General features: G+C 31.4%; 1 protein-coding gene across 2 annotated transcripts in view; it reads left to right on the top strand.

Annotated features, from left to right (window-relative positions):
* Positions 1-12138, top strand: part of LOC132760117 (uncharacterized) — a 49471-nt gene extending 37333 nt beyond the window's left edge. The window contains exons 21-30 of one of the 2 annotated variants that reach the window (XM_060752015.1): positions 2080-2182; positions 2963-3187; positions 3411-3498; positions 4049-4177; positions 4431-4474; positions 5799-5901; positions 6254-7971; positions 8312-8406; positions 9593-9718; positions 11537-12138. In XM_060752015.1, the coding sequence (XP_060607998.1) occupies positions 2080-2182; positions 2963-3187; positions 3411-3498; positions 4049-4177; positions 4431-4474; positions 5799-5901; positions 6254-7971; positions 8312-8406; positions 9593-9718; positions 11537-11643 (2738 nt within the window). In that variant the 3' untranslated portion in view covers positions 11644-12138. Of the gene's footprint in view, positions 1-2079; positions 2183-2962; positions 3188-3410; positions 3505-4048; positions 4178-4430; positions 4475-5798; positions 5902-6253; positions 7972-8311; positions 8407-9592; positions 9719-11536 lie in introns of both variants that reach the window. The other variant, XM_060752014.1, reaches the window with a different exon arrangement.
* Positions 12139-14628: the final 2490 nt, after the last annotated feature.

Raw genomic sequence — 14628 nt, 5'->3', positions numbered from 1 at the left:
TGAAACATGTTCTAATGGATGTCTACCAAGTTTGTTCAAATAAGAGCCCTGGGGTCAAAATTGGCCCCGTCCCGGGGGTCATTGATTTTCCTTATATGTGTATATCAAAAACTTAAAAAAGCTTCTTTGAAAAAAACCAAATAGCTAGAGTTTAGATACTAAGCATGAAACATCTTCTAGTGAGTGTCTACCAAGTTTGTTCAAATAAAAGCCCTGGGGTCAAAATTGGCCCCGCCCTGGAGGTCATTGATTTTTCTTATATGTGTATAACAAAAACTTAAAAAATCTTCTTTGAAAAAACTCAAATAGCTAGAGTTTAGATATTAAGCACGAAGCATCTTCTAGTGAGTGTCTACAAAGTTTGTTCAAATAAAAGCCCTGGGATCAAAATTGGCCCCGCCCCAGGGGACATTGATTTTCCTGATAGATGTATAGCAAAAACTTAAAAATCTTCTTTGAAAAAACCCAAATAGCTAGAGTTTAGATATTAAGCATGAAACATCTTCTAGTAAGTGTCTACAAAGTTTGCTCAAATAAAAGCCCTGGGGTCAAAATTGGCCCCACCCCGGGGGTCATTGATTTTCCTTATATGTGTATAGCAAAAACTTAAAAATCTTCTTCGAAAAATCCGAATAGCTAGAGTTCAGATATTAAGCATGAAACATTTTCTAGTAAGTGTCTACAAAAATTGTTCAAATAAAAGCCCTGGGGTCCAAAATGGCCCTGCCCCAGGTGTGTCATTGTTTTTAACTATATGTGTAAAGGAAAAACTTGACCAGCTAGACCTTAGATGTTTAGCATGAAACATCTTCTAAGGGGTGTCTACCAAGTTTGTTCAAATGAAAGCCCTGGGGTTTAAACTGGCCCTGCTACGGGGACCTATATACAGGTGAGCGACTTCAGGGCCATCATGGCCCTCTTGTTTTTATTTGTTTTTTACTATAACTTAATACATAATTATACGTAATTTTATATTACGTATTCATAGTTTTGTCTTCCCTTCTGCATCCAGTATTTTATTAGTTGAGCTTCACTCTCTCCTGTGACAGCTCTTGTGTCAAATGTTGTATAGTACTTAAGCCGGTTCTAGGGGACGTGGACGTTAACTTGCACTTACCAGTACCGTGCATGAACAGGCCTGGCAACATTTTTCGATTTTGCCGTGTTGAGCTTACTCTAGGGAGTGTTTTTTTCTCTCTCTTATATAACTACCAACCAAGCTTTACTATAATTTAGCATAACTAATTATATTTGATCCATGATCTCATAATTATTGTCATTTTAAAATGTCATATATTTTTTATTAATATGACCCGTGGTTGGGAAAAAAAGATATTCCATGCGTTAACTAAAAATTTCTAAAGTGTTCTATTCCTAATATGTCTTCTGCCATGTATAAATTAATGAAACTTTTTTCAAAGACAGAAAAGTCCTACTTTTCCATGAATTTTTTCATTGATAATCATAATCTTGCCATGTAAATGCCATGGGATATTTTTGCCATGGATATGCCATGGCAAAATGGAAAAAAATAGAGATTGCAATACAAAAATAACAATTAAGCACCAAGAACATGTCATAGAATAAGTTTTAGAATGTTTTGAGATTTTTTAAAATATTTTTGCCATGGCAAAATACCGAAATGCCCTGGCAAAACACACTTTGCCATGGCAAATGCAAATTTTAATGCATTTTTATAAAAAAAAGTAGCAAAAATAGAAAAAAAAACCATATTAACTTTTAAACCTATTAGTAAATATAACAATTTAAGATAGATTTCATTTTTTTAAAGTGTGTAAAAATAGGGGTTGAATTTGCCAAAAACCGGCCCGTCAAAAAGAAACCGGCAGCTATTTAATACTTTATTTAATTCTCATGTCTTACAAATGCTTCATCCTTAATAAAAAAAAAAACACTTTCGGGCATATAATGCTCCACCTAGAGGTGCGGTTGTTAAACATGTTGTGTACCCATTAAGGTAATTATTAATTATTTTCACAAGCTCAAAATGGATTGAGTAAATATTAAAACTGCTCCATTAGTTATCTCATTGAGCCTTCTAAATGTTACCTTGTTCAGATACAACAACTTTGACTTTGGAATGTCCTGAAGAACAGATATGTCTAATTGGATCTCAAAAAGTTGTACAGAGCATTGAACTTCTACAACTATTGGAAACAAGGTTTGTTATGTTAAAAAAATTTAAATAATATTGAAAAGTAAGATATCATTATTATATCATTATTATCCTCCTACAAATTTGTTGAAATAAGTTTTAATGCCAATGCTCATTAAAGATTTTTGGGGTATAGTATAATAAATAAATCTTATGTATATGATAAAATACTCAAATTATCAGTCAGTTGAAATTCAAGTCATGTTCTGGATTATGCCATAAAAACGTGGTGTTAATTTGAGAAAACAATACAAAATGTGAGGAAAAAGAAACTTTGTTTTACTCAGTAATATGACTATATGTCATTTAGATGTGAGTTTTTGTTAAATTTACAAAATAAAGCTTTTAAAACAAACAAAATATCCTGTTTTTATTTTATATTCAATTCATTTTTATTATCATATATACATACAGTACATTAACTCTCAAAAATAGCAAATAATGCTTCTGGAAAATATACCATAATTATTTTACATGCTGAAAATTGAAAACATTCTGGTTAAATTACCATTTGAGGATTTGAGTCCTGAGAAAATTTTAATTATTCCAGCGCTAAGACAGATATTAATACAAGTCACTTGGTGTCTTTTATTATAAATGTAGTATGAGATATATAGGACACATTTTACAATTAGTAAATTTAATGCATTTGTTTTAAGTACTACAAACTTGTACATAATTTGTACTTAACTTTTTTTCTGAGGTATCATATTCAATAAAAGTATTTGTTTAATAATAAGAAAAGAAAACGACAAATGCTTTGTGCAACTCCTATTTAAATTTTAGACATAACATTCTTCTGCTAGTGAGAGATTATAGCCTGATAGGAGGTGCCAAGCATTTGTTCTTTTCTGATATTGATGTTGATGCAAGCACAGGAATTGTCTTAGAAGACATAAAAGACTTGAATGATGATTGTGCTGTTCAAAACCTTGTTACAAAGATGGTGGCTCTTAGTTTGAAATATGTCAACTGCTGGTTAATCTTATTTGCAAACACCAAAACTGGAAGGTAAATATTACTTTAAAAAAATTGTCACATTTAACAATTTACAAGGAACGCAACACACACGCAGTTATAAAAATTAGCTGATTGAATGATATCAGAAATATGTTTTATTAAATGGTATTTGTACATTTGTTTTTCTTCATTTTTTTGTAATACAAACAGTTTATATTTGCAATAAAACTCACATATACAAAGTAGTATATGCCATTGTCTTTATTTATTCCAGCTACCAGTATCCAGGCCATGTCATAAATAATATTGGTAGATTACAGGCTGCAGTTGCAAATTTTGTAGACAAATCCAGTTACTTTAAAGCAAGGGTCAAGTATAATTCTGTGCTTGTGTGAATTATTTAGGCTTTCTTTTATTGGAGTTGCCTCTTTACTGTGTTGTTTTTCACCATTACTTCTAGTTTAGGGTAATGGTGAAAAATCAGCACTGAAAAAGCATTTTTAGCAATAATGATACTTCATAGAACTCAGTGTTTATACGTTATAATTAAACATTTTTATCGAGAATATTTGGTTGTATTGGTGGTGGTAGTTTACCCTCTGAATGACAGCAATAAGCCACATTGAATTCACCGAAGCACAGCTGAGCAGGCTTCCAATCAGTTTACCAGTACTAGTGCTTTCACTTTAGCAAAGAACTGATAACTTCTTTACATGCCAGAGCAGAGGGACAGGACTCCTTTTTTAAAAATCCTTTTGAGGACCCTGAAAAAAGCTACAGGAAACATATAGATAATTATGCAATTTATACCTTCTGCAGTAGAAATGGTATAATAAGTCATATACATTTGTACACTGGTAATAAGGTGCAATCATTAAAAACATATAATATGAAGTATGATTGATATTGCAGATATTGTTTTGTGAAGGTTGCAGTGAGGTGTCCTCTATAGTTCGAAGCATTAGTGAGAATTGTATGGCTCTCAGCAAAACAAAAGAACAGTGGTTAGATAGGACATGGCTGAGGGATGAAATTCAACAGGTAATATTTGACAGATGCTCATATACTTTCATTGCACTTAGATTTAAACTAGCTTTCTTGGTTTATAAGGGTTCGGATGTGTTAAAAATGTTTGCTTTGATACGATATTGAATCCTACTTACAGGAAATATATCAATCTGTATTTTTATGCAATATTAACAATGGTTTATGTGTGACGCTCAAAAGAAGCTATACTGATATAGATGATATCTCTAATTTGTCAAGTTTTGTAATGTAAATCTATCATTTTCAGGATGAAAGGGCATTACTCATGCTTCCCTGTCTTAGTTCATTCAGGTATTTGATGATTTTGTTAGATATTTATACCCCCGCACAAGGAAGTTATAAGGGGGGTATACTGGAATCAGCTTGTCCGAGCCAACATTTGATTATTATGAGCTTCATTCCGTAGTTAAATAAAGAACATAAACTCATAAAATTGAAATTAAGAGCTATTTTTTTGCTTTTATGAGCTTATTTTGCTTATGGACATTGGTCCAGGTGGTGTTTATGAGCTCATTTGCCTCATAAACATCAAATTTTGGTACGTCCGTACGGCCGGCCGTCGGTTTTTCCTTGTCCGCCCAATAACTTTAAATTCCTTTGGCCCACAGTCTTCATATTTGGCATGGAGGTCAGTCATGATAAGTAGATGACCTCTATTGATTTTGAGGTCACTAGGTCAAAGGTCAAGGTCACAGGGACCTTGACTTTAAAAAGCTTGTCCGCCCAATAGCTTGAGATTCCTTTGACCAACAGTTTTCATATTTGGCATGAATGTTAGTCATGATGAGTAGATGACCCCTATTGATTTTTAGGTCACTGGGTCAAAGATCAAGGTCACAGGTGCCTTGACTTTAAAAAGCTTGTCCGCCTAATAACTTGTGATTCCTTTACCCACAGTCTGTATATTTTGCATAGAGGTTAGTCATGATTAGTAGATGACCCCTATTGATTTTGAGGTCACAGGGTTAAAGGTCAAGGTCACAGGGACCTTGATTAAAAAAAGCTTGTCCGCCCAATAATTTGAGATTCCTTTGACCCACAGTCTTCATATTTTGCATGGAGGTTAGTCATGATTAGTAGATGACCCCTATTGATTTTGAGGTCACCGGGTCAAAGGTTAAGGTCACAGGGATTTTTACTATAATAAGCTTGTCTGCTCAAATGCTTAAGAATACCTGTCCGCAGTGACATTTGAAGCATGGAGAATACAATTAACTTAGCAATGCACTGACTTAGTAACCTCAAATTTGGCAGGGAGGTTGTCCTTGAGCTCTAAATGGCCACTATTGATTCTGACAAAGTGGTATGTGGGGGTATTCACGCCAAAATAGTGGCAGTTCTAGTTGATATATCTAAAATGGAAATAAACTTCTAATTTAGCTGTTTATTACTTTATGTAACAAGGGTAGCAATGAATATGTGTAAAGGATTTTAATTGTTAACAAAGCATTAAATTGTCAACGTAAATGTATACATGTATATGTGAAGGATTTGAATGTAAAGAAAGCACCAAATTGTCCCCATAAATGTATACATGTATATGTAAGGTTAATGACAATTGAGGTATTGTTTTATGTTTATTCATCCTTATATGTGATATGATGTTTTTTGACAGCTCCCAATTACTATTGAAAAAACTTCCTTTAGGAAGGATTTTCAAGTCATCAATGGTTGATCTTCAAAGAGATGTTTCAGAAATACCTTCTTCAATTTTGCAAGTATGTTGATTTGATTTAAATTAACTTAAGATATTGAATACTCATAAATGATATTTAATAGACTTGGACTTGTATTTTTTTAAATCTTGCGTCACAATCATATGAAGTAAGCATAAGAAAAATGTATGTATATTTTTGCCACTCTTGAAATAAGCCCTTTTGTGTTGACATTGAGCTTACAGGAGTTTATCCACATTTTTTTTTTGCATGTTTATGTACATGATGTACAAGTTGGTTTTCTAATATTAGTCTATTAAACAAATTAAATGTTACATCTTTTACACAAAACCATTTCTTATAACTCATTATTCGTTCATCACATCTTTTGTTTTCTCTTGATTACATAATTTAGACACTGGATGAATTTGTAAGGAGCAATACAGGATTGCATCTTCAAGTAGATACTTTAGAAGACCAGCTGTATGACCAGTGTGATAATACAACTTCACTTGCTAACAATGTTGTTGATGGTGTCGAAAATTCTGACAGTCAAATTAAAGAATCTTTAAGTCAAGATCAAAATGAAAATGATGAAGTGAGTAGAGATATGTATGTTTCAGAGGACTTTCAAAGAAAAGGCAGGACCACAAGATATTATAGCCACCAGCAATTACACACAGCTATGAAAAACATCCCAGCACTTCCAAATGAAGAAAAGGAGATTGATGCAATGCTCTGTGCAGAAAACAAACAATCAAATGAAACTGATAAAAACAACAAAATATGTATTGATGATCAATCTAAACATAGAATAAGGTACAACTATAGTTCAGCTGGAAGAACGGAGGATTCAAAAGAAAACAATTTTGATTCAGATGCAAAATTTAGAAAAATTAAAAATACTAAAGAAAACATACATAGAAGTGCAAATGATCGTGTTGAATGGGAACATCTTGATAATTTCATTTCAAGTAACACTAATGTAAACAGACTAACAACATGCAACAATGTCACAAATGAAATAAAAAGCGACAAGCATGAATATGAAATCAGCAAAATGCAAAATGAAAGATACTTAAATCCAGTCGAGAAACTTACAGCAATGAAAGAAAGTGATAGGTTGAAGAAATCAGAAAGTGATGAAAAATATCATAAATACATGCATACGGGTAAGGACAATAATAATGAAAGTAGGTATTTTGTTGGAGAAGCTATGAGCATAAATAACAGTAAATATTTGTCTAGCTATAGTGCTGCAAATTACCCCAGAAATCACAGTGACAGTACTGAACATATACCTCTTGAAAACAAGAGAAATGAAATGCTTGCTAATGGAATAAAAACAAGGAAGGCAATTTCACAAGAGATGAAACAAAATTTATATAAAAGCAATGTTAGTTATCCTGTTCAACCTAAACAGATCTCAAGTTGGAGTAGTAATTCTACACAAACATTTGATTACAATCATGGGTTACCATTTAACGTTGAGTCATTGGCTGTCAATGAGGGGGAAAGTAATTCATCTGGTCCTCAAATAAACTCCTTAAATGGCACTTCTAGAAATCAGCTTGGTTATGTTTTAGGTTGTAAAGTTCAAAATAGTAGGAGTGATCTTGAAAAAGAATTCCCTCCTTCTGACGAGATTGACAGATCAATTTTCAATGAAAAGTCAGCTGCAGGGCCATGTAAATACACAAACGTTGCAGGGCCATGTAAATACACGAGCAATGACGGTATTCCAGTGGTAGGGAGGCCTCATGTTTACGGTGATACGGATCGGCAAGAATATCATTATTTACCAAATTCCATTGATAATAGACTTGAGCAAAAGGAATGTCAACATTTTCAAAACGATGATGATCCAAAATTAAGTCGTATTAACACTAATGAATCTCAATTTGTCTTCAGACCAAAAATAGTAGATAACTCAACTGACAGAAGAAACGCAAATTCTGAACATGTTGGTGGAAAGGATTTGGTATGGAATCCAAATTTAGAAAGGATAACACGAAAACCACAGTGTCTCGAGGAACATCCTGTAAAGCCTAGTAGCAGTCATACTCAATCGCTTGCTGATGATCTTAGGGAAACTACACGGAAGTTACTTGCCAACTCTCAGCAATTTTCAAGGTTTATTTTCTTATCTGTTAAAAATAAGAAAGGTTAATATGCATGTATCTTTTTCTGTCACTGAGTCTCATCTTATATCAATCAATTTAACCATTGATTATTTATTTTGAAATGTTCTTGAATAAACAGTTGTACAGTCTCGTTTATTTTCTAAAATACATGTAGTATTAAAAGAATTGAAAAACAGTATTTTGCTGATTTTTGTAATTTAGAAGCAAAAAAAAATGCACAAAGGTCATGGTTTAAAATATTTGCCTCACTTGAATTACTTAGGAACTGGAAAGACGGTTGGTCCTTTGGTATGTGTATAATGTCATACATTTCACTGTTTTTGTTTAAGGTTCGACACTCGTTTAAAAAGACATCCTTTACAGAAAGTAAGCATAGGCCTGGCAACACCACGTGTAAGAAATTATAAAAACCAAACAACTGAAGGTAATCTTCCTTATTCTTATTACCAAAATTAATTGATCACTTTTCAGACTTCATATCAAATTGAAGACGCATTAGCAAACGAAAGTAAATGTTTTATGCAATAAAGTATTACTGAAAATCCAAAGTTTGATATTTAATTACTTTGCATTTTTTCTATGCCCGCTAACTAATATAACTGTATGTAGCGAATCTCAATCAGCAGAAAGGGTTACATCAAAAATACCCTGAAGTACAAACATTTCACCAAAATAGATCTTAGGATGCATTTTGTGAAGTAATCTTTGAATGTTGATGTTAATTTTGCTTGTAAACACCTTTGACCTTAGTCATAACATCTGCATCTATATGCTACAGTCTTCATACAAGATTATTTGTTGAGAACTTCTTTGATTTTGATACAGTATTTTTTAGTTTTCACTTGCATTACGTGACAAAATCTTTAATGGGCTAGATTTGTGAATAAAGACAACAAAACAATTTAGATTTTAATAAATTTTATAGATCATATCTAAATTTACGTTTTACATATACCTTCAAAGAATATAAGATCACAACATCAATAAATATCCGTTTATGTAAACACAACACATACATATTAAATACAGCCTTACAATATCTTTGCATACACGAACACGAATCACAGGTCAAATAAATGTTAAAGTAGTTGATAAATATTCTTTTCTTACTAAAAATAGACTACACAATCTGTTTCAGTTAATCATTAATAAAAACAGCACACGTAAATGCAAAGTCATTATGTATCTAAGCAGTTCTTATGGTGCATTATCAGGAAGAAATGCATAATGCTGTCTGGTTATAATTGAATTGTTTATATGGGAAGTTTCTTGCCTGTGGTTTCCTGATATCATGAAATGTGCTGATATATGGCTGTGATAATTGAAATAAAGATGAAAGTCGATTAATTGAGTCTTAAAACAAAAGCATCTTTCACATTCAAACAACGGTCACAATACAATAATTGATTAACAATTTCACAATGCCTGGAAATATTAAAACATTTTCTATGTCCGTGTTAAAGCTGCTGATAAAAAACACTTCAAACTATTATGTCGCGGTATTGAATGTACATGCTTATAAAATTGCCATTGTCATTGGTTGAAGTATTCAGCATTCAAAATGTTATCACAGGCAGAAGCATAAACTTGTGTTTTGTGAATATTTTCAGTTTTGCAGACCTCTGAAAATGAGCATAGAATGATGGAGCAATCTCCTTGGGCAACAGACGATTCTCCTCCCATGGATTTAGATTACGAAAATTCTGAGATTAGCAGAATGCTTCAAAACGAATCTGGTATTTCTGTTTTTAATGTTAAACAGAAAAAAAATTAGTTCAAAAATGTATATTTTGTAAGGAAATGATTGTTAGTTCTCTGTGATCTTAGACTTTGACATAACCAAGACAAAATGATAAATCATTATTTTCTTAGATTCCCAAGTATGACTTAGCTAAAAGTTCATTCAACACATGATTGAACTTTTTATTTATGTTATATGTAATTAAAATGTATGTAATTCCTTAACATTTTAATGCTGCGGAAACTTGGTCGCCTAAAGAAATGCAAATCTTTTTTAAACAAAATTAGAAACATTGTAAAATAACCGTTCTTTTAACTTGCCATTAGTAATGCCTGATTTTAATGCAAACTATATAAACAAAAAGAAAATATTTCTTCTCATTAGAATTAAATTACTTGCTTGAAACAATACAAAAATAAGACGACTTCTTGATAGCACTTGCAAAAGACGTATCAATCAAAACAACAACAAAACATTGATAATGTTCTAGTATTTTTCTTTCACTGTCTAATGTCTATATTTACATCAAGGGCATCAATCTTAAAGAAACAATTTTATAAATTGCTTTCTTATACTGTCATTTTAGCAATTGTTTTTGTTTATTTATAATTGTAAATGTATTTTTTCCTATGAAATATATCACTCTAAAAAACGTGACAATATGGCACGCGTTAATATTTTCTTTAAAATACATTTTAAAAAATAATATGTTTTTCCCCTTCAAAGGTGAACTAAATACATAAAAGAAAATTCACTTAGCATCTATTTTTAAAGTACATCTATTTAAATAATGTTATAATAGCTATGTTGATACAGTGAATATTGTTAATTATTTTGTCCAGTAGTTCTTGCTAACAAATGGCTTATTCTGTTGAAAACCCTGTTATAAACAAAAACCTCTTGGCAACTTCAAACGATAGCAAATATTCATTTTAAGCTCAGCAATTACTGTGTTCTCATAAAAGTAAAGTTACGAAATAGAATAAAGTGATAGCATTACACCATATATTACTTTAATCAGTAAATATCTTACAACCTTTGATAAAAAAAGAAAAGAATATGAAAAATTTTAATAGCACGATTTAAAAAAAATCACTAGAAAAGAAAAACTGCCTTGAGTTACATGAATTGATACAATGATATTTACTCACTTTAGTCTTCATGATTAATCGTTGACGCTTAACACTGATTAATTTCTTTATACATACACTTTGAACAAACAACAATGCTTATATCTGTTTAATTCGGATTTTTTTTCTAAATTTCAATATCAAAATAATGAAATTGAGCTGCCAACAGTATAGAGCCTTGTCATACTGCATAGAAATGAATGCTATCTTGGCTCAGTACTGATGGCAAAGGCTAATATTTTCCGGTTCCTACATGTTAATGGCTATGGTCAAAGGACATCACTTGTTTCAGTTTCAGAGGTGACCTAAAATTGATTTTTTTTTTAATATTTGTCCTTTCAATAATATAATGTTACGATGCAATATAAACTTTTGGTCGATTGTATAACCTCACAGTGTAGCATTTGTGGCAAACTCTTTTACTGTATCTCCAAAAAAGTCATCATGACCTGTTACAGTTCAAAATAAAATTGAAGCTAAGATGTAGTTAAAGTCAGACAAAAATGAATATCTCTCAATATTCACAATCTACATATGTATTGTTTACTTGATATAATGATCGTTGCTTTATTGATTCAGTGAGAGTGAATACCAGACAAATTGATAGAAAAAAATCAGCATGAATTCCAAGTTTTAACAATATATATGTGATAATTACACTGTTGGTGTTGTTTTATTTTCAGAAACATCAAATCGGGTTATCTACACAAATCAAACTCCCAGGAAGAAAAGAAAGTTGACTTACCAGTTTGTTCCTGGCAAAGGTCAAACTAAACTTGTCTTCAAGTAATTGTCTTGTTTTTTTTTTTTTCTTTCAAATATCTATGCGACTTACGACTTCTGTAAATAATTGACACTCAACGAGTATTAATAAAAAAAATAAAAGCTGTTTTGTTCGTTGTATGTGTTGTGATTTAATTTGGAATAAATATTAGAATGGCATTAATTGGAAATGTTTTGTTATATTTTACGATGTATGTTTTTAAAAAGTTGGTTACATGTACCATTTACGCGATAAACTGATTTTGTTTACTCAATTGGTCTTATAAATACCACAACCAACATAGATAACATAGACACGGAAATTACAGAATAGTAAACTTTAGGTGCAAGAGAACTAGGGTAGTATTCTCCGTAGTTGCACATGGTCGTCTCACAGCACTTGCTGCATTCGGTGGTAGAATTGTCACCGTCTGTGCAGTAAAAACTCTTATAATCTAAGGTGCACGACTGACTAGAGCATGATCGGTTATACGTCTGAATTGTTGAGTTGATAATTGTAACCCGAGTCTGAAATTTTTTAAAAATAACTTAATTCCTTTAATCAAAACCATTTACATAATCTTCCTACTTTGAAGGGGAAAGTAAAATTTAAATGTTAATGAAGTTTACAATTTTCCAGTTCAGTTTCTTTTAAAACAATAGTTTATCCCAAAATGCTACAGTAATATATAAATCACAAAAGTATTACATTTTATATATACATAATAAATATAACATTACATAGTAGTTGTATGGAAACAAAAAGAGGGGAAAATTAAGTGAGTTGCATATTGTGATTCTATGAATTGTTTTACACTTTTGAAAAAAATGTTTGATGTAGTAATTAAAAATATTGATGATTCGTTTCGGAAAGAAAGACTTTTTACCCAACAAGTGTCTCCTATAGAACAGAGATTACTTTTGTCAATGACGGTGCGTTGTCCACAGTCAGTGTTGCTGCCGTGACACGTAAAGCAGGCTATGGGTTCAACCTATAATGATATCAACACGTATGCAATAAAGCAGTCTCTTATCAGTAAATATATCTATCATAAACTATTTATTTTGCAGTTTAGTTCGCGTAAATGCTCTTTTCATGTTTCAATTTATTTATGATTTTGAATGGTTAACATAATAATTATGCACATAAACACGCCGCTCGTGTGAATATTGTTTGGAGCTCATTCAACGAAGTAAAATTGCATTTTTCTAAAACAACAATATCCTCTATATAGAACAAAATTTTGAATGGTAAAAAAATTAATAATGAAAATGAGTTACCGGTATACTCGTTTTAGTTTAAATAGTTGCAATTTCGTGAAACGACTTACATGATTTTCAGTGCGGCAATCGAATTTTTATGTTAACAAATATTTCATCAACTTTTATAGTCTCTTGAAATTCATGCATCAGGAGCGTTTATCAATTGTACATTTTTTATCTCCTGTAAAACACATCTACAAGGATGGTAAATAAACATTACAAGAAAAGTCCTATGGATGCGGCTGAGAATCAGGTTTGCGTTTCATTGAAAGTTAAGACCAAAACTGAGATACTTTGTTTCAAAGAAATTGTCTCAACTTGTGTCTCCTGTGTTTGCGATGCAGATGAATACTAGGGATCGAAGCACGTGCCATTGTATCTTTCTGAAGATAATTTAATAAATAAAAGTAAAAAAACTTTTACTAAGATAAAATTATATATTGAAACGTCCTTCATTAGTCCTATAGTTTGTCTTAAATCCTAGGACTTCGGATACACTTAGAACTTTCTATGAAACGCAGCCCAGACCATAAAGTAAAAATCTGAACAATCTTGTATTTCAATCTGGCTAAAATTCAAATCTACTTATTTCTTTCACGTAAAAGCGTAGAAACATTCAGAAGCTGGTTTTTATCAGGGAACAGTATCTAAATCTGATATTGAGACCGTTAATTGTGTATACGGGGCGGGATAACAAACTAAATATGACGAAACAGCAATATATTGGTTATTGCCATGAAACTTATTTGTGTTAATCTAAGTAACACTTAACCTGGAATAGTTTAGCGAATGGGGAAACCCTCTTAAAACATAGTTCATGAAAAGCTTTCAGGATAACGGCGCTTTTAAATATATATACACTTTAACACACTTATCATATATATCTTCTTTCTTCTAAATATGCCCTATCAGCTGATTTCTTTCACAATGATTTGAAACTCTACAACCGAACTACGACATTTAAAAGTGACACAATAAAAGTAGTAAAACATGCTTATTCTGATATTATAATTTAATAAGTTTTATAGGAAAGGTTCACCAAATATCATTTTTATAGACTAAAAAAAAGAATAAGACAATTATTTTTTCATTCAGCCGCCTTATAAAATGGAAAGAAGAATCGAAAAAGGGAAGAAACAGTTTAGTTTTGCTAATTTCTGAATATGTAAAGAAAATTATGATTTTTTTTAGGTGTACACATAATAAAGTGAATTAATTAACTCTAGATAGCTTACTATTTATATATATATATGCCCCAAAATGTATGTCAAAAAGACAGGAATAGTCTTAACTTTGTTGGTAGAAAATACTCGTAAAAGCAACAACAAAAATTAGTTTCCATAAGACATGCAATACGAGTGTGCTACGCACTGACCTGATTTAAATTTTATTTTAGTGTTTTAAACGCTGTTTAATGTTCTTAGATAAGTTGGGTTGTAAAATGTTTAAAAGTTAGTTTGTTTCTTTTCTAAAGACGGCTGTTGACCACTTCTATTTACGCGTTCAACAGTTTCGTATACGACTTTAATTCTTCATGTATTGAAGAACATATATTTAATAACTACAATGAAAGCACTTGGAGACATATATTCTAATAACAACATTAAACTTACCCTTCCTTCAGATTAAATATACAAACATCAAAAAATGTATGAATACATATAATATGAATATAAATGTTTCCATTGAATCTTGTAATAACCAAAATCTCATGTGGCAGCGTGAACGAGCGGCTATTAATTTAAAAAGT

This window comes from Ruditapes philippinarum, unplaced genomic scaffold, assembly GCF_026571515.1.
Source record: "Ruditapes philippinarum isolate M1 unplaced genomic scaffold, ASM2657151v2 ctg3111_1_1_1_1, whole genome shotgun sequence".
NCBI classification, from domain to species: Eukaryota; Metazoa; Mollusca; class Bivalvia; order Venerida; family Veneridae; genus Ruditapes; species Ruditapes philippinarum.
Note: the sequence above shows the minus strand (reverse complement) of the source record. Positions and strands in the feature narration are given on the sequence as shown.